At 38.3% G+C, this 20946-nt stretch overlaps 1 protein-coding gene across 2 annotated transcripts in view; it reads right to left on the bottom strand.

Annotated features, from left to right (window-relative positions):
• Nucleotides 1–20946, bottom strand: part of aff2 (AF4/FMR2 family, member 2) — a 229188-nt gene that overhangs the window by 138694 nt on the left and 69548 nt on the right. For both annotated transcript variants that reach the window (XM_060885366.1, XM_060885365.1), the window contains exon 3: nt 14381–15181. In XM_060885366.1, the coding sequence (XP_060741349.1) occupies nt 14381–15181 (801 nt within the window). The remainder of the gene's footprint in view (nt 1–14380; nt 15182–20946) is intronic.

Here is a 20946-nt window from a genome sequence, read left to right as displayed (position 1 = left end):
GCTGACAAGGTCGCGACCTTTCAGTGACACCGAGATCCACGAGAACCCTCTCGCTCCTAAACCGCTGAGTTCAGAGCAGCTATTAGCGGCAGAAGGATCTGAAAAATTCATGCCGTGATAACCGTACAACCCGATAGCACGGTTAGTGCTGCAACACAGGATCTGCTTAGACGTCCTGTCTGTCAAAAGACGACACGTACGGCTTCAGAGAGAACGGAAAAGGGTCCGTTCAAGAAACCTCTAGAACCTTCTGAAGAAGCTCGCAGTTCTCTGTATAATTGTGACGTGTCCCTATTCCGTCATGTCCTGAGTTTTATAGAAGGAGTCTCCACTGTCACTGCTGTGTAACAGTGTCGGAAATAAAAGCGTAACTTTTTTTTTATTCAATTTTTCGACTCGAAATACTGAAAGTATTTAGGACTTCCTTTTGCTCTCTAACTAAGGCAGAGCCAAAATGGCGGCCTGTTCAAAATATTTTTAAATGATTAAGCAGTTAAACAATAGAGAAAAGAAAACATTAGTATATCTATTATACATATTAAATAATTTTTAAAAAATTTTGGGAATAAAAAAAAAAATGTATTTTATTAAAAAATTTTTTTTTTTACAAAATTTTACATTTTTTACAGTATTTATTTATTTATTTATTTATTATTTAATGCTTTATTATCATTGTTTCTGTGCCATTTTTTTTATTTTATTTTATGCCAACATAAAATAAAATAAAAAAATGGCTCCAATTGATTTTGATTTGAAATTGGAGACTTAAAGCCATTTCAAAAATTTGCACATCTTCATTTCCCAAAGCTTCATGAAGAAAGTTGTGAAATCTTCCTAATAGATCAGGCTCTGCTCAAATAATTACTGCTTAGAGTTTGGAGAGAAAGGTTGCAAAAACTGGAAGTTAGGAGAGACCCGGGCAAGCGGTGCAGAAGAGACGTAGGTGACCTGAGTCACAGCTAAAGGTGTGTGTGTGTGTGTGTGTGTGTGTGTGTTTACAGCAGCTGTGCCAGGGTGCCATGTCCACAGAGAGCACAGCTTTGAAGTGAACACTGACATGCTAATTAGTGTCATCAATCACGCCTGAGCGCTGGGTCTGAGAGAAGCTCAGGACTGTTTTCTTGACTCATCAGCACCTGCTCCTGCACTTCCTAATGACGCCTGTTCCTTCTCGAGACAGTCGTCTACGTACAGCAACGCCGTGGTTTTCCGTCACGTTTTTCATGCTAAATCCCACAGCTGAGTGTTGAAGCGCTGCTCCTTCATGTAACACATCTGTAGGATTCTGCGTCGATGGGGAAATCGACTTACAGGACATTTTCAGTCGGTATAAACAAACGAATTATTTTATCTCCAGTCACAAGTCTGATATAAAATGAGTCAGGACTCATTGCCGTTCAGTGTGAGACGTTTGCTTTTCCCTTTGTTGGGATACACAGAATTTTAGTGGTTGAAGATAACACCTTGAAATTTTCAATGCTTTCGAAACAAGCACTCAGAGATGGGTTAGATATCACCATTTACTCTGAAGATCCCAATATTTGTTTGGAAAAAAAAAGAAGGATCGTCTAAAAAACAGAAATATTTATAAAAATAAAACTACAAATTCTGAAATTCCTGAGAGTCTACTTCCGTATGAGCTTCACATTAAACACCACTGTGGAGTGGGACGTGATAAAGACATTTAATACTGAACATGGACGCGACAAAACAGCCACACATAAATTCTTTGGCATCTGGGAAGAAGAGTAAAGACTTTTTTTGATGTTGGACATAAATTTAGTTATTAGTGTAAGATTTCGTGGTGGGATGTGGGTTTGAGGTTGTAATCAGTGTAGAGTGGGTATAACTGATTAGGGATGGAGGGAATCGTATAGATGTGACACACAACGACCGCCTCCGCCTCCGCCTCCGCCTCCATCCAACGCCTCCGCCTTTTAGCAGTAGATGCTTTAAACAACTTGACAGTGTATGCACAGCCGGTAAATAGGGATTGTTCCCTGGCTTGGTCACCCCCTATTATATATGCATTGATTCCAAAACCCAAAAAAAAAAAAAAATCTCAGAATTCCACTTTGCCGCTTCTGTATTACATTTGCATATCTGGTCATGCTCCACTTGACACACTTGCAAATCTGCACAGCGGGTATTTCATTACAAAGCGCCGCAGATATCTGACAACACCAGGAAGCATCCAAAATAAATTAAAAAGACTAAAGACCTAACCAGGAGGCTGTGTTGCGTATTGTCTCGTAACGCCCAGAGCTCTTTTTTTTTCACGAGACTCGTCTGAAAGGGTCGTCAAAAAAGTTTCACGTCATTTTGTTTTGTGCTGTTAAATGGACAAATGGTGCAAATACTGGAGCAAAATCCAGACCACAGAGACAAAGACAAAGCAATGCTAACTGATGTTTAAATCAGCGTAGCAGTGAGTGTAGAATCGGAGAGCTTTCCTGAAGACGTGTGCATGATGGTAAATGTATGCGAGGCTGCGAGGTGGGCCATCAATCAGGAAGGTTTTGTAGCTGCTGCTGTAGCGCGACAGAGACAAATGGACCCGAGATAACGCAGCCGTGACCTTACGCGAGGCTGTGGGAGGACAGGACAGAGGCATGATCCATGGCAAGTCTTTACATTTTTACCGTGGTCCTCTGCCACAGTAAATCTGAGCCATAACTGGACAGGGACCTCATGTGCTCGTGGTTAAGGCGGAAACTGAAACCATGTGGCGAGTCGAGGGCTGATGAACGGCCGAATATGTGTTACAGGTCGCCGGATGTGATGCATAAACACAAACGACCAGGTTAATCACAGGCTCTGAGGAGATTATAAAAACATCTATAAAGTAATCCATATGGAACTGAATTGTAGACTTAGTGGGAACAAGAAACACTATTAAATACTGACAATTAATACATGACCTTTAACCTCATGAACAGCAACAAATAAACAAAGATAGATAGATAGATAGATAGATAGATAGATAGATAGATAGATAGATAGATAGATAGATAGATAGAGATAGTCAGATAGATAGATAGATAGATAGATAGATAGATAGATAGATAGATAGATAGATAGATAGATAGATAGATAGATAGTCAGATAGTCAGATAGATAGATAGAGCGATAGTCAGGTAGATAGATAGATAGTCAGATAGATAGATAGATAGATAGATAGATAGATAGATAGATAGATAGATAGATAGATAGTCAGAGAGATAGATAGATAGTCAAATAGTCAGATAGATAGATAGATAGTCAGATAGATAGATAGATAGATAGATAGATAGATAGATAGATAGATAGATAGATAGATAGATAGATAGATAGATAGTCAGAGAGATAGATAGATAGTCAAATAGTCAGATAGATAGATAGAGCGATAGTCAGGTAGATAGATAGATAGATAGTCAGACAGATAGATAGAGCGATAGTCAGATAGATAGATAGATAGATAGATAGATAGATAGATAGATAGATATAGTCAGATAGATAGATAGATAGATAGATAGATAGATATAGTCAGATAGATAGATAGATAGATAGATAGATAGATAGATAGATAGATAGATAGATAGATAGATAGATAGATAGATCTTCCACAAGTCACGCATTCAACAGGAAGTGGCATCAATCACATTTCTTGAAGCTCATGTGAAGAAGAAAATGAAGTTCCTGCATGATGGTGCGCTCATGAATGATGAGATTAAAAGTAAATAATTACATTAAAGTAAATCCTCTTCATTTGTTAGTGATGTACAGGTTGTGTATTTGTTAATTATATAACAACTAAAAAAAACCAACTCTGTGATATTCGACCCTGTTACTCATTTAACATCAAAATGCAACATTTTTAGCTTTGAGCATTTCAAATACTTACATTTCATCATGGCAGCACAGATATGTTAGATACGGCTCCATATGTTATTGTACACTCATCACTACTGGTTTTTTGCTTTTTTTCAACCCCAGCATACAAACTGCTACTAATTGTAAAGATTTTAGAGGAGCACGGAAGCTCTAATGAACAGTATTTTGTATTAAGCTTTTTTTTTTTCCATCATGCTTTGACAAGCAGCCCGAGAAAATGACTTTTGATGGGTATTATGCAAATGATACCAGCTGTTACTTCCAATGGAAAAGACTCCTAATAATTTTCTCTCTCGATTTCCATCTTGCCTCCCTAACCTAGACTCTTTCCTTCTTTCTTACTTTCTTTCCTTCTTATCTGCCTGTTAATCCACTCGGTTGTGAGGGTCAGACATTTGTGATGAGCAGCGGTGGTCTGATTAGCGTACAGCGGTGTCCTGGCTGCTCCCGGTCGAGCTTGTGATGAAGCTCGGCTGTGTATCTAGAGCAGAACTGAGCTCATTAACTCCCATTCACACATAGACAATCTCTCTGGCCTTTATACAGCAGCCACCAGCACGTGAACAGGTTCCTCAAGGTCAAAGAGAGGAGCTGAATGAAGCAGACTCACGGCAGGAGACGGCACATCATCATGCAGCCCTGGCCTCAGCATACAAATCACAGGCACATCCGAAGTTTCACCTTCTTTTCAAATCGTTTTTGCGAGGCATTTCTATTGCAGAATAACTATGAATAAATATGAGAGCCCGTAGCGCAGGTTTCTGGAACTGTGACAAGCTGAGAGTCATTTTTACAAGAAATGCTGCCTGGGGGGAAGAATAAAGAAATAAAATGAAATGAAACAAAAGAAAACATAGAGAAAATAAATAAATAAATAAAACAGGAAATGAAATCGAAGGAAACAAAACAAAACTGAAATAAAACAGAACGAAACCAGACAAAACCGCAGACTAATCGGAAAAACAAAATAAGTCAAAATAAATCAAAACTAAATCAAATAAAATAAAAAAGAAAAAGAAAACAGCTTAAAATATAGTAAAACAAAACAAAAAAAAATAAATACAAAATTGGGGCAAATCTATAAATAAATAAATCAAATGAAAAAATTAATAAAATTAAATAGAACTAAAAAAAATTTGAATCAATTTAAAGGTTATTTTTGCGCATATATTGTGACCAAAAACTGTTTTCTTGGAGAAATGATGTTATGTCTTGTGTTAATTATGCTGGTTAACATTTTCCACACAAACCAATATCTGTGCAAAATAAAGCTGGGGTAATTACGGTGCATCCAGATTAATCTGCCACGATTATTCTAAATCACAATAGTTTTGGATCGACTGATTGAGTGGCATTTAATAAATAAAGATTGCGAAATCCTTTCTCCAAACTGCAGCATTATCATTCCTTCCATGCTATCTCTCCTCTGCCGTTCTGTCTGCGGGTGTTTGGGAGGCGTCTGCCGAGAGGGAGCTCTGGAGCACATCCTTTTATGTTTATTAGCCACATTACGGACTATATCGGCACATTTGCAGAAAGGAGGTGCCTTAATGAGGCCAAATTAATTCTGCAGAGATATTAAACAAAAGCTGATGAGAACAGCCTATCAAGCATGACTAGGTGAAAAAGATGTGTGGTGTGTGTGCGTGTAGTGTGAGTGTGTGTGTGTGTGTGTGTGTGTGAGAGAGAGAGAGAGAGAGAGAGATGTGTGTGTAAGCTGGTGTGACCTAATTCAGAGCACCAACTGAGCTCAGTCAATTTTTTTGACATACACACCCATTCCTTAGAAACATTATAAATGACTCCATGAAAATGCATTTTTGTTTTTCAGATGTCAGATCTAAGTTTTAAGTGCTTTTTCTAATGCTGTCGTTAGCTGAAAGCCTCTAAATGAATGTGTGTGAATGGAAAGAAAAAAAAAAAAAGCCGAGCTACAGATATAAAGTCAAATACATCAAGGCTGTTTCTGAGACTAGACTCAGGCTCGGTCTCTATCGCTGTATAACATAAGCAGCCTTATGTCTCTAATCTGTATTCTCTTGCATTGAGTGGTTCAGTAAAGCTCTCTGACTCTGAACATGTTCAACATAATGGAAAAAGAGCAAAGCAGCTCAAGTGGTATTAATAGAGCGACAGCATGTAAGCCTATTTGGGTAGGAAACTGAAATGCAGCCTTTTTATTGATTCGAGTAACAATTTAATTTACAGTCTAAGGTGTGTTTAATAGTATACAGCAAACTTCCAGAGATTTCCAGAAATAGCTGCTTGTTAGTTGATGTGAATGAAATACAGTGTGTCTGTAATCTCAGAGTACAGCTTTGGTGTGCTGTACTAATCCCTGTTCAGTGGTAGACATACACACAATGTGTAAATACTGCAGAGACAAAACATGTGCTGGCTTTCGTCCAAGGGAAAAGTCCCAAACGTCCCATTCATGCTCTCAACAAACACGTCTGGGTCCAGAGCTTATCAAAACAAGGGTTTATAATCATCCCATAGTATGCAAGTCAGCCATTTTATGATGCTATTATCAAGAGGTTAGAATAAACACACATTTAAATACTGGATGATAAGATCTGCTGGTTAAAATGATCAACACACCATACAGTATATAGTAGTCGAGTCGTATATTATAAAAGCTTAAAGATATATCAGAGACATTTTGAGCCCCGAGATCAGTTCGAGTGAAATGTATGTTTTGTTCATTATAAATGCATAAATACAATAGAATGCTTTTGCTAATATTAAATAGGAAAATCTGATACTGAAGTCCATAGAAAGTCTTCTTTTCCAATGAGGACATCAGAAGAGACAGCGTCTTAATCAGAGACACTGGTTAAGACGCTGGAAAGCCATTAGAAAGAATCGGATGTGCTGCATCAAGTGCTATTTGTTTATGTTTCATTTAATTATTTTATTCATACAAAATCATGTTAGAGTTTTAAAAAATACTTTAAAAACACTTGTTTTAGTTTTATTATATTAATGTAGTGTAGTAATGGGAAAAGATTTTCTATTTATTTATTTTTTTAAATGTGAGTTCTTGTGTTTAAAGGTGGTGGTCTGTCTCAGTCTCTTGGGAAAAATGTAGACAAAACAAATAAAAAAAAAATACAAATAAATACTTAAATAAATGAATAAATAAATAACATATCTGAGGAGAAATATTTTTAGCACCTATTGTGTGAACTAAAATATTAAATACTATTATACTATACTATTAATATTATACTAATTCTATATACTATTGAAGAAATGTATTCATGTATTTATTAATTCATGCAAATAAAGCTTAATAACATTAATAACAAGTAAGAGTAAATAGAAAACTGCTAATTATGGTGCGTTCAGTTTCTTCTATGGTTGTTATAAATAAAAATAATGATTTATATTGCATAATCTGATAAAACCAGAATCTCAGAAAATGTGCGAAATTTTGTGTAATTATTGATATAACGTCAGTTTGTAAATGGTCAACTTGATGCATAGAAATTTCAATTATAATAACGAAAGAAAAAATGACGAAAAAAGAACGTATCCTGTAAACTCCTGCTGCACGGCAACACTGGTGGTAAAATTTTAGCGTAGCCATTAGAAAGTCCATCGCATTAGCAATTGAACACGCATATTTCAAATGGACCATTTCCCATATGCAACCCAGTGCAAGTAAAATAGTCTTGTCTCCAAAAACCACACTTCAGCGGGTATTTACCCAACATAATCCCATTAGCATGAATCACTCTAATGCGCTGTGGTGCGGTATGAGCACTGCTTTCCCCACACATGGTGTCGTTTGTGATAGGCCAGCAGAGCCAGGCGGCAGATGACTCAGTGCAAGTGAGGATGCTTACTACAGGGAAGTGGCGTCTCGCTTTGTGAGTCTTGGCAGTGCGGTCTAATCAAATGTTCCTGGAAATGGCTTCCTGTCCGGTGATGGGGAGCTGGGCTCCGTGCGAGATAAAGATTTCTCTGCCTCCGATGCCAAAAGCTGTTTTAATAACCCAGGCTGTCGGTGATGGAGTGCTATAGGAGACTGTGGCGAGGTACAATGCCGTATTATGCATTGGGCTGCAGTCAGGAATGGTTGACCAGTTGTTACGGATCAGTTCATTTCAAATGTGGCGGGTTGTAACTGCTTAAAAACGTGCACCCTGTGATTTAGGAAAAACAAAGTAGGGCGGTATACTAGTCTGAAACTTAAAAGGAAAAAAAAAATATTGGAAAAGTAAGCACAAAACTTGGAGCATTGACTACACATACTGAAACTTTTACCTTTTTTTAAAGTAAAAAAGAAAGTAACTTTCGTATTAGCCTGGGACGGACTTAAAAAATCAATCTTGGCTTTTTAGACATTAAAAATGAAGTGTGAAGTTAGAGACATTTGATAATATAGTTTAGTTACTACTGTAGTTACTACTATAGTTACAGTTAGAGCTACAGCTATAAGTATTATTACTGTATAGTTATAGGTACTGTTATAGTAAATAGTTCTAATTACTATTTTAGTTACAGTTCTTCATATAGTTATTATATAGTTATAATTACAGTTATAGTTATAGCTATTGTTGTTACTGTATACTATAATTATTATAATTACAGTTGTAGTTTTTGTTACAGTTACTGTTATAAAATTACTGTATAGTAATAGATGTTATAGCCACTGTTATAGTTATAGCTACTTTATAGTTATAGTTATAGTTATAGATGCTACGGTTATACTTATACTTATCTACTGCTATAATTATAGTTATTGTATAGTGACAGTTCTTGTTACAGCGTGTTATATTGTTTACTGTATAGTTATAGGTATAGTTACAGTTATGAAAGTGTACAGCATTTTAAAATTCCCAGCTTGTTTAATTCAACAAAAAATGGTCATTTATTCTGAGCCTTATACCTCACAAGCAGAAAGTTTCACCCGATAAATGGTTGTCACATTGCTGCTTAACTGTATGTGTTGTTTTCGCATGCAACAGATTCAAGCAACACGAGAATAGGCGTTAAAACCAAGACAGGTAACAAAACAGTTGACACCCCAGCGGGACGTGTTTTATTCCACTTTTTCTACATTTCTAGCTACATTTAATCAACTGAACAAACTTACATTATTAATACATTAGGTTTCCCACTAACCTTTATGTCTGATGCTTGAAGTTAGCAAAAACAATGCAGCTTTTTATGTTAAAAATAAAACCAAAAAGCCACAATGTCTGTCCTGAAAGCTTTCCTGAGTTGGAAAACATTAGAAAATCTACAACTTTACATCATACAGTTACAATGTACTGATGCTAGAGACTCCTTCCAAAAATAATGAATACATTTTTTTTATCTCTGCTTATAGAACTTCCCCTATATCAGTTATTTTACACTTTTAAATGTGCTGTGGGTGCCATAAAAGTCATAAAAGGTGTAATTTTATAAAAAATTAATTAACCTCGGGCTAATCAGCATTGAGACATTGAGCAACGGTGCTTAATAATTGGTACAGTATAAGTCTGTTTTTCACTACAGTGTTTCTCCCTTGCCACTGCCAATGTTATGTAGACCAGGAAGGCGAGAGGAGACGTAGCATGACGTAGATGCGCTTGAAACAGTTCTATCTGATTACACAGAGCAAACAGTGAGAAGTCTGATGATTGTTTGTCTGCTGGTGAGATCTCGCTATTACATCATCACTGCTGCGATGCGGTGAAATGAGGTCAGCGAACAGTCGGGTTTCATCAGTGCTTGGTTCTCTGCTAAGGATATTTAGGAGAGAAGCTCACAGCTGCTTGCTTATTATGATTCATTGAATGAGCTCATTGTAAAACGGCTAGGATTAAGTATTTAGGCTTGTTGTGATTAGAAAATAGAGAAAAAACCCCCAACGAGGGCCAGAGTGACTAACATTAGCATTTGAAAAACCGCAAGTGACCTGGTTAATGAGGGTTAACACTAGTGTTATAATGTGCACACAGCTATTTTTCAAATAATACTAGACTTCTGTTTGCCTTTCCAGACATGAAAAAGATTGTAAAGACACAACAAATGACATTTAAATATATAAAACCTATTAGTAAAGGTCATGGGGTATAAAAAAAACTACCGGAGCATCAACTATGTAAATAAATTATGTGCTATGTACAAATTTTTGAAATGTTGTCGTCTATGGCAGGTTTAAACAACACGCTTGGTGTTTAGTTTCCTATTCGATCCATATATATTTCTACACTGTTTTATGATTATGCTGTTATAGGAAAGCTGTTTCAAATCAATATATCTAATGAGAAAAAAGTCCAATATCCTGTAAAATCTTAAGAAAATTTACTCTAAGAACATTTATTGTACTGACCGTTTAAAAAAAACACTAACACTGGAGACTCCTTCCAAAAAATGTTTAACAGTCGCTTTATAAAAAGCTTCTTTTTTACATTAGTTTAACAATACAACAATTTAACAATATATTCGCTAAAAAAACAAACAAACAAAAAACAAACCTTTGTGTAAAATATGATTATCAAATACAGGTCCATGTGAGTGAACTGTTAATACAGTAATAAAAAATTTTATTTAGCAACTAGATTAGAAAAAGTGAACTACTGTCACGGAACTACTGCTTTCCAATCTCTCTCTCTCTCTCTTTCTCTCTCTCTCTCTCTCTCTCTCTCTCTCTCTCTCTCATTAGGTGTATTATGTGTATATAACAGAAAGATTAATGGTCTTATCTTTATGTCAATGCCTGTCACAACCATAACAACAACAACAACAAAATCGTATAATAAATCAAATAAAATAAAAACCTGGTTAGCCTTTCAGTGAGCAGCGAAACACTTGCCACTAATCAATACAACAGATGATAACAGAACACTTCCAAAGCCATTTGAGTGACGTCTTATCACTGCACCGTGCTCTCAACCTGTCAAAATATTGTGAAGCAGGGCAGTGTTACGGGACAACAGCAACATTTCACGCCTTTCACAACCTGGGTGCTCTAGACACATCTCTTATTTAAGCATGCTGTGGGAGTTTGAGGGATACAGAAATAGCATGTAACATACAGTATAAGGGTGTGATATTGCAGAATAATCATATCCTGATACTTACACTATCTCCAGCTCTCTTTATGATACATCATAGGTCAAAAGATCGAGACTTTAAATCGATCAGGCTCAGACATATTATATAAAATGTATTAAAGCTTTAAACAGGTGATAAGATTTAAGATGAAAACAATATGGAAAGATTTCTTATCGAAATGTGTAACACATTTCTACAACCGCTGCCGATTAAAAACAGTATAAAATTTAAACATCTATCCAGCTGCTTTCAATTAGAGACATTTTTCTTTGTAAAAAAAAAAAAGTGAGATAGAAGGAAAATGTTCTAAGAAGACATTGTCATACCTAGAAAACGATACCGTGACATCACTTATCACAATTTCTATATTATATAATAATATTGCCCTAGACTAAAGTTAGAATAATGGTCCCAGGGACAGGGGTATATATTTTTGAGGCAATTAATGAGCAGGCACTTCTTCCCAAGTGCAACAACACAGCATCTGCTCAGGTGAGAGTTTAACACAGGAAGAGGAGAAAAGCCTCTGAGAATATATATATACCATCAGCAGTAGCTCAAGTTTCCGCACCTCAGCCGGAAACAAGCTGAAGAAATGTGACTTGAAGAGAGCTGGAATAATAATTGGGCAGAACAACAGAATGGCGGCGAGTCCCGAGGGAGCCACTAGAACTGAATCCACTCTTTAACAAAGCAAAGCTGGGCGAGGTGTGTTGGGGGGGAATCAAATCAGTGTCCTTGAAGATGTTTCCATTTCTCCTGAGAGCTATTTCAGTCTCGCTCTCACCATCTTACCTTCCTCTCGCTTGGCTGTCTATAGCTCTCTCTCTCCCTTTTTTTTTAATTTATGCATCTTATGCTCTCTCTTTTTGTCACACACAGACGCATGCAGACGTTCTCCGTCTCACCCTCATTCTGTTCTCTGAGGCAGTGACTCATCTGTGAGAGGAGGGGTAAAATGGGGTATAGAGAGGAAAGACAGAATAAGAGAGAAATACAGAGAAAGAGTATGCAGGTCCAACAACAACATCCATCTCTATTTTCCTGTGAGCCGACCGCTCTGAGGCCACTCGGAGAGCAATCAAAATTCCCCAGGTTTCCATTCTTGCCACATGCTTAGCTGTACAATGCGAGTGCGCCATATGCTCCAAGATGGGATTTGGTGCAATTTTAAGCCCGATGGCCTTCAAATTCACAGCAGAACAAAGAGAGCGAACAGCTGGCTGTCTCTCTGTGGCTGGATGGCGCCGAGTCAACCTGTTCAATCATATGCTGTCCTTGTTTACCTCGGCTTATCTCTGTATTTGGTTTACTTACTCCAAACGCACACAGCCGTGAGCTGAGAAACTTTAAAGTGAACAGAAAAAAAAAAAAAATCCAAGCTTTAAGCGATTGAGAAAACGTCTCTGCTGATGAGCGAACGATGCCGTCAAAGTGGAACGATTCATGATCTGCAGCCCTGCAAGCCGTTATGAGCTTTAGCAATGTAATAATTACAACTCTATTACACAGCCCCAGACCGTTATCTTTCACCTCCTCCCTCCTGCTGTCCGAACCTTTCATGTCTGCTTTCCCCTGTCCTTAAGGGCCATCCTGGCCTATCGAATGAGCTCGTTTCTCCCTGCAGGGAACCATAGGATCAGATGTTCCCTTTGGCAGCGGTGTAGAGAGAGGGGGCTACACGGCACGGCTTGTAAAAAGCTTTCAGCGGGGCTCAGGTATCTCGCCCCGAGCCAGGTCAGCACGACTCCGCTCTCTAAGTGTCAGGAGCACAAATGAGCTAGTGATAAAGCTCCCTGCAGCTTTCACCTCCAACAGGCTTAATACACAACGTATGCTGGGACTCTCAAAAAAACAAAAACAAACAAAAAACACACTCCAGTACTCTAATAAATGTAAGTGTTCCAATGGGGTTAGATTTAAAATCCCTAGACAGAGATCCAAATTCAAATACACAACTCAGTCCCCAGACTTACAAAAGGCTTTGCTTACTGTTTACATATAAATCTAAAACTCTTGTATTATGGCTGGGTTTGACATAAATAGCTATATTTATGTGTATTACTTGAAGCAAATCTGCTCGATAATGACTAAAATGATGATTCCATTAATTCTGCATTAATTCATAACTATTATTATTGATCTCAAACATTAAACCATTTAATTACAACATAATCTGATTAGTCAGAAGGTGTTGATTCATTTCCTACAACAGCTCTGACAATAGTAACTGCAGCAAGGTTTATGATGATGATGTTATGTAATAATATGTTAAAGTTTCTATAGTAACAGATTATTGGCAAAACGAGTTCATTGTAAAATAATAAGAAAGACGTTCACGCAAAGATTCTCCAGTGTCAGCACTTCATAAAGGTCAACAAGTGGTGAGGGACGACTGTTCTTAACCATTGTAGCATAAGTGATAAGACAACAGCTAAAAAGTATGACGTTAGATTCGGTAATAAATAATAATATGGTGAACGGCTTCGGCATGATATGAACAAAACACTCCGGAACGAGCGGTTATTGGGAAATAATTCACGTCAGGTTGGATTCACACCATCACATCACTGATTCTCTAACAGCATGCTCTGTCTGGTTTTATTCCTTGCTCGTACTGCTCCATACAAAAGATGGAACAGTTCCAGATTTCTGACGGACAAGACTTTCTGAAAAGCTTTTTTTTTTGTTTCCACAAGGCTCAAGGCTCACATTGTAGGCTACCTGAAGATTGAAAAAAAAAATAAATATAAAATACAGACGGGCACACGGACTCAGGTTTATTGCAAATTTGCTCTAATTGGTGCATGTTTAACAAGCATACACCTACTTACAGAAAAACAGTGGCTCGACTATTCTGCTCAGCACTTGACATTTAAATGTGGTTTGAGTAAACAAGTACGCTGTTGCTAGCATCGCTAGGCTCCAGAAGAAAGATAAACACACACAACCATAAACATCTGTCTAATATGTTCCTTAATACTAACGTTCTGCACTTACTTCCATGCATTATGACTTTTATGAGTACTTCCCAAAATTCTACCAAAAGGAATGTTGGTATAAACCAGGTCTTATATTTTAAAACATGCAAAGACTCAAAGTAATTAGTCAGAATTTCCATTCAGTTATGTTTTTGTTTTTTTGTAGAAAGAATAAACACTTAACATAAAAGCATGAACTCTGTGTTCAACCCACAGGAAAGTGATGGGCAGGCCTGCTTACCGAGTGGTAAAAGGCGAAAGCCTGAGGTTGTTTAGCTAATTATTAACAAACTACGCGCTTATGTCAACCCCTCACTGTGCCAGCTATCAATGTAAAACAGATTTAGCCAGAGGAAAGCCAGAACTGAGCTGGCAATTTTTCCTTTGTAACTACCATGGCATCCAAACAAGAGCAAGAAATGGCTTTAGCATCTGCTGGAAATGTTTCAAGTAGAGAAATCAGTACTCACCTCCCCTGATTGAGGGAGAGTCAGCTTGGGAAGTTTGCCCTTGCTCCCTACTGCGTTGCCTTTGCCATCCATCAGGCTTGTAAATGGCGTTCCACCGTATCCATCCGTGATTTCTAGAGTGGGCTTGAGTTCAGGAGAGTCATTGGGTGCCTGGTCCTGGCCGTCCATGGGCCGAACGTAGGCTGTGGGTTTCTGCTGTCCTCCGCTGCTAGGCTTGCAGTGGAGGCCCTGGGGGAATGTTGGTGTAGACAGACCACCTGGTACCAGAGATGTAGAGGCCACAGGTGACCCTGAGTCCTGCTCACAGGGTGAGCTGGCAACATTTGGCACCTTGGCTGGTTGCCCGTGCCTCCTGCTGGGGTGTGTGGAGGTTGACGAGGTCCCAGGGCTGGAGTCACCCTGTTCCTGTTCTTGCCCGCTAGAGCTTTGCTTTCCTCGGCTTGCAGCCTGAGCCACCTGGCTGCTGCCCGAACTGTGCGCTCCTCTGGACCAGTCGGAGGAACGGGACTTTTTGGTGCTCTGGTGCCCATGAAGGATGCTGGGACCTGCTATATTGGTGGTAGGTGGAGGAGGCATGGAGGTGGTATGGTTTGCTGGCTGGGATGAGGCGGCTCTGCCACGCTGAGCTTCGGTGAAGAAGCTTGGCTGGTCAGTTTTCTCCACCGGGGTCTGGGGAACTGAGTTCTTAGGGATGCCCACCAAGTGGCTTTGGTTGGAATGGCTGGTCAAGAGTTCTTTCATTTCATCATAGTTACCCAACGTGTTCTGGACTCGGTTGGCCAGGGCATCACCTTTGTTTGTCTGTAATGACAGCAAAAAAAACAATTATGCACATCTGAGCCTAAATGAATAGCCTTGATTGCTAATTAAGTATTCTTAAACATCCAAAGGAGTTTCTGTTACAAAGGGAAAAATTTGAAGAACATTTTAAGATAACAGTGTCTACTTTGTTTTAATAATACCACTGACATTTATATTTTAAGAACTACTACCTGCAGTTTGTGTTTCACATGTATGCAGCCTGTAGTTATAAAAGGGAGAAAATATGAGCAAGTGTTTGTGTGTGTGGGTGAAAGTCAAAGTCAAAAGGGAAACGTACATAAGCACATGCTGCATAGGCGCAGATGTGAAGTTCAACGTGCGTCCTGCTTTCAAGTGCAAATAGCGAATAATCAGTTCATTCATTCATCTTCTACCGCTTATCCGAACTACCTCGGGTCACGGGGAGCCTGTGCCTATCTCAGGCGTCATCGGGCATCAAGGCAGGATACACCCTGGACGGAGTGCCAACCCATCACAGGGCACACACACACTCTCATTCACGCACACAATCACACACTAGGGACAATTTTCCAGAGATGCCAATCAACCAACCATGCATGTCTTTGGACCGGGGGAGGAAACCGGAGTACCCGGAGGAAACCCCCGAGGCACGGGGAGAAGAATAATCAGTTCAAGTGTGAAAATTCGAGCTGATAATTTGAAAATAGCAAACTCCACATCATGTACAGTAGGTTTAATTCACCCCAGAGTAAATACCGATTACAGGTTGGTTTTTGTTTATGCTACAGAAGCATGACAATATTAGCACATGGATTTTTTTTATAGCTTGAATGTGTAGAAAATCTTATCTTTAATAAGAAATTGATTTAGCTTCTTTTAGCAGGCTAGCTAGCTAACACACAAACGTGTTTTAAGATATAGAAACTAGAAGAGTTAGCTAAAAGCCTGAAAAAAAAGAAATAAACAGACTCACACACAGTTACTTCCCTTGCGTGAATTTCAGTCACTTCAATCTCTTTGTGCATTTTGTTATCTTGAAACTGAACTGAATTGTGTTTCCCAACCCATCATAGATTGTTAGCAACCTAACTAATGGCAAGTTTTTTTTAGCTAATATAAGTGAATAGCTAGCTAAAACATAAGCGCTTCGTAAGTGCTTCGTATACCTCTGATGCTGATGGTTGCTAAATCAGCTAATTAATGAAAAGATTGAACTGTGTTTATTTTTCTTAATCTATCTCTACTCTGTCTGTATTATGTTATCTCATCTGTGTTTTGCTATACAGTGTGAATTTTGTTGTATTTTGCTATTAAGTGTGAACTTTGTTGCTTGTTCGGACTTTTAGCTAGCTATCTAATGTTAGAGAACTAGCTTGCTGCTGCTTTTCCAAATAGTCTAAATTGAGTAGCCTTTCCTATAGCTAACTACCTAATATTAGCATCTTGATACCACTAGATTTGTGTGAAACTTGACCTCTTTTTCTGAGAAAAAATGATATAACTGAGCTGACATTTGACTTCAGTATCATGAAACATCTGGCAAATAAAACCTGTTAGCTCTGACTGTAAATTGCTGTGAATTACTATTACAGGTTCGTCTGAGAGGCTCACAGCAGTCCAGAAACTCTACGTTTTCGGATTTTCCTTTCTCCCTTGTTTCAATAATCATGTTTCTCTCGTACCTAACAACACATCAATGCACTGTAGCTTTAAGGCATTGGAAATTAGTGTTATTGCCATGTTCTCCCGTAATTAAAAAAACCAATAAGATCCAATTTTATGTTAAAAGAAACACGCAGATCAGAAGATGCCAGCATGTCAGGCGCCTTGTTTACGAAGACACGTACGTTATTTTCAGCTAAAAAAAATTCTGCTCTCTTTCACTCAGCTTCTGTTTGTTCCAAGAATTCCTTGTTATAATTGCTTTCTCCTTAGCCGTACCGCACATCATTAGTTTCTACAGCTTTCCTCTGCAGAGAGCCATGCAAATGCATCCCCCACTGACTCTTTCCATAATAAGCAACATTCTGCTTAATACCCAAACCCCTCTCCTATTTTGTTCATTTTTTGGCTGCATTCGTATCTTTTATTCGAACGATTCCAAGTACCTGTGATAACAATCCAATTCAACTCAGCATGCGTGACATCAATTATTTCAGGCCACAACACCACCGCTTTGGTAGAGAGTGTGTGCACGAGCATACTCGAAACAACAAACGGAAAACAGCACTTGTGTGTGTTGCCCTCTGTTTGCAATACAATTAATAGGTCTGTTATTCCCAAGCAGTGAAAAGTATCAAGATAAATCTATTAACATTCACCATTCATTTCACGTGTAATTGCCACATTAATAATGGAGCCTCTAAGTCGGCAATGCAAATGCACCCGCGTTGTGGCTTCTGACGACGTAAAAAGTCAATAAACAAATAATGGTAAATGATCCACGAGCAGGAGTGAGAGCATGCTGAACCATTATTATGGGAAACGAATTATCTGGTGGGCAGTTAACATTTGACCCACACTCAAAGGAGGACAGCGAGACCAGATCCACACGGCTTAGCACCCAGAATAACCTATGAACTTCCAAAGCCGCTGAGTTAATGCGTGTCGTAAAGCCGTTTGGATGGTGTGGCTGTCGTTCAAAGATTTACTGCAATTGGACTCGATATAAAGGATGGTTTATTGTGTGCATCAAAACCTGGTAATTGGAAATGATAAAGACTAACTTGTAAGATGGATCAGGACATAAAAATGCAATGTAGCATTCAACAGTGTTTGTCTTGTAGCGATCTGTATAGCTGTACAATCATAAACATGAAAGCATGAACAAAGCATCGAGCGTGTACAGGGTTTGCCACGGCTGACATAACCCCTGAGCTGGAATGGCAATGCGGCTCAACCTGGCATTTCTCCAACACTTTCAGAGCGAGAGACCTCACGGCAAGGGGAAGTCTTGAGGGGAAAAGTGAGCACTGGGTGAAGTTCCCAGACACGTAAGCCCATCTGGACAGCACACAAAGGCCTCTTGTGTGAACTCCAACTGCCTGACTCATGCAGGGGAAGGCAGAACTCATGCCAAGCTCTACATTCTGCAGCCTGGGCAAGGTGAAAACTGCAGGAATCCTGGTGCTTGAGGCATTAATTGCTGACACATTATTTTAAAGGAATGACTTGTTAAAAAAAGCCCTTCATGGATGATTAATCACATACTTAACGGTGTAAGAGTACAAACATTTGTGGACCAATAAAGTCTTATTTGGTCTTGAGACTAAACACTTATGTTTTTTGTTGTTGTTGTTTTTTTTTTTTAAATCCCCAAAGGTTACTTTTCCTAATAACGAGGTCATTCAAAAGACAATAAATGTTATTAAATGGATTTTTTCCAATTGTGAAGTCCCTTTCCCTTCATTAGTATGGATTAAATGACAGTACAGCAACATGCTAAACATGACAGCATCAAACTGGGGGTTTTCTACCTGGTGTTTTTAGATTTATCAAAATATCAATAAACACTAGGAGTTCCAGGCTTTTATCAGCAGTGTACCTGTAATGTTCAAGTTTATATTTTCTGCTCTATCACATCTGATTCTCCTAATGAAAAAAAAAGTTTATTCAGTCATTAATCCTAAGTAAAACTTTATCCTGGTCAGGCTCATGATGGGTTCTGAGCTATTCTGCAGGATGGGTATACATCCTGGATAAGACGGAAGCCCGTCACACACTCATTCACATCTTGGGACACTTTAGAACTGGTAATTAGCTTTCTAGCATGTTTTGGGAGGTGTGAGAAAACTGTAAAACCCAGTGAAAACAACAAATCAATAGTGTCCATTGCGTACACTGGCTTTCTGACTTTTCAATCAGAATAACCAGATGAATTAATTTAATGCTATTTGCAAGTCTGATCTAGAATTTGTCATGACACTGTTGGCTTTCAGTTAAAGACAGAGTAAAATATAAATTCATATGAGTTTTTCTCCCACAGCGCACAGTGAAACTGTACATTTGAGTCGGCACAACTCTGGTTTTTATTAATCTGTATTTGATTGGCTTGTTAAAAAGTAAGTGTGCCAAAATAAACATTGAGTCCGATTTAGATGTTAACTAGCAGTGAGGGACTGCTTACTTCCCATAACACCCCTGGCCACTCATTAAATTTGGAGATGGAGGAAAAGAATAAAAACAATTTGTCTCAGGAGTGAGGGTATAATTACTGAAGCCTGTGCATGCAGAGGACGGCTGAAGTTAAAGTTTGTGCTCAACCTTGCAAGCATCTTGATGTCTAACAAATGGCAAATAACTGAATATTATTTTAGGGTTATAATCTGGGATAAAATCATACTGTGTGGCTCACAGTATAATATTATTTTAAGGTTATAATCTGGGATAAAATTATACTGTGTGGCTCACAGATCAGGGGATAAAGTCTAAACAATAAACTTCCTCTGCACCAAAATTAGGTTGTTGCAGGTCTGATTGTTTGATTGTAGTATGTAGTGATAGATATATTGTACCTTCACACCAAATTTGGCGTTTCTAGGATCGATGCTTGCTAAAAAAAAATCAGATGTATGTGAGAAGAGGATTAAACTCATTATAACGTTAGCTAGCTGATTTTAAGTAGCTAGCTTCATCAGGTAATTTAAACACTTTAAACACGCTTTGGAAAAAACAGTCTAAGGAATGTATTTGTTTTCATTGTGTTTTAATTCTTCGGCTGTCGATAACACGTAGTTCGAATGAATTCAGTTCATTTCAACTGTATTTGTACAGCACCATTACTAATGGACATTAGAAATTAGAAATAAAAATGATAAAGTTGAAGTTTTTACTTGAGATATTTTCCCATGAACAGGCAAGAGGAAATGGTGTTGAGGAAAAACAATAGCATTGTCTGTTTTCTTGTCTAGAAAGGGTTTAGTTGAAATGCACTGCTATTAATAAGCTCTTGGTACTGAGTTTGTTTAAGATGTTTTATCAGGTTACTTCTACCGTAGAATGATGCTGTGCTGTAGTATAGTCCTCTGGATACTAGTATTTACTCTGTGACAGGTTTTTTACAGCCTATGACCAAAGTATCAAACAGGAGGCACTGGTTAATCATTCAGTAATAAGCTCCTCTGCAAAATGAAGAGGCCCTTATTCCTCCTGGGGTTAACTGTACTTATTATCTGTAGAGATAAGAACAAAAAAAAGTTCTTATAACTTTACGTTTGTCTCTTTTAAGCATAATAAAGTGAGGACCAGATCATAAGGAAATAATGAATCTGTGTAGGAGTAGGCAGTGTACACCGCATCAGATTAAGCTCAATTATTTTACAATACAATATGAAATACATTAAGGTGTAAGATGAAATATAAACCAGTCAGCCTTTAGATTTGGCTAAAAAAAAAAAAAAGATGTACATGCCTGTGTAAAATATTTTAGTGGGTATATTATTGAAGAGTAGCAGCCCACTGTGGTACTAAGGGATGCACAGGGTCAGGGCGCTTGGGTGCTACCACACTGTACATCCTAACAAGCTCTCAATGCTTCTCTTTGTCTTCTTTCTCCGTCTCAGCACTTCCAGCATTCACACCGCTGCCTCTTCCACGGCCCACCTGACTATTATTGGTCGAAACGAATTGCCTGTTTATATGCAGAAGCAAAAGCTCAGCATTCATGGACTGTACATCATTTTTTATGCAGGCACAACCCTCTATTGCTCCCACCTGTAAGATATTAAATCAGTGATAAGGGTCTCTACGGTGGCTGTCATGAACTGGAATATCTCTTCTCTATA

The sequence above is a fragment of the Tachysurus vachellii genome, chromosome 13 (genome assembly GCF_030014155.1).
Source record: "Tachysurus vachellii isolate PV-2020 chromosome 13, HZAU_Pvac_v1, whole genome shotgun sequence".
In the NCBI taxonomy this organism is placed as follows: domain Eukaryota; kingdom Metazoa; phylum Chordata; class Actinopteri; order Siluriformes; family Bagridae; genus Tachysurus; species Tachysurus vachellii.
The sequence above is the reverse complement of the archived record's forward strand: the minus strand, read 5'-3'. Positions and strand labels throughout refer to the sequence as shown.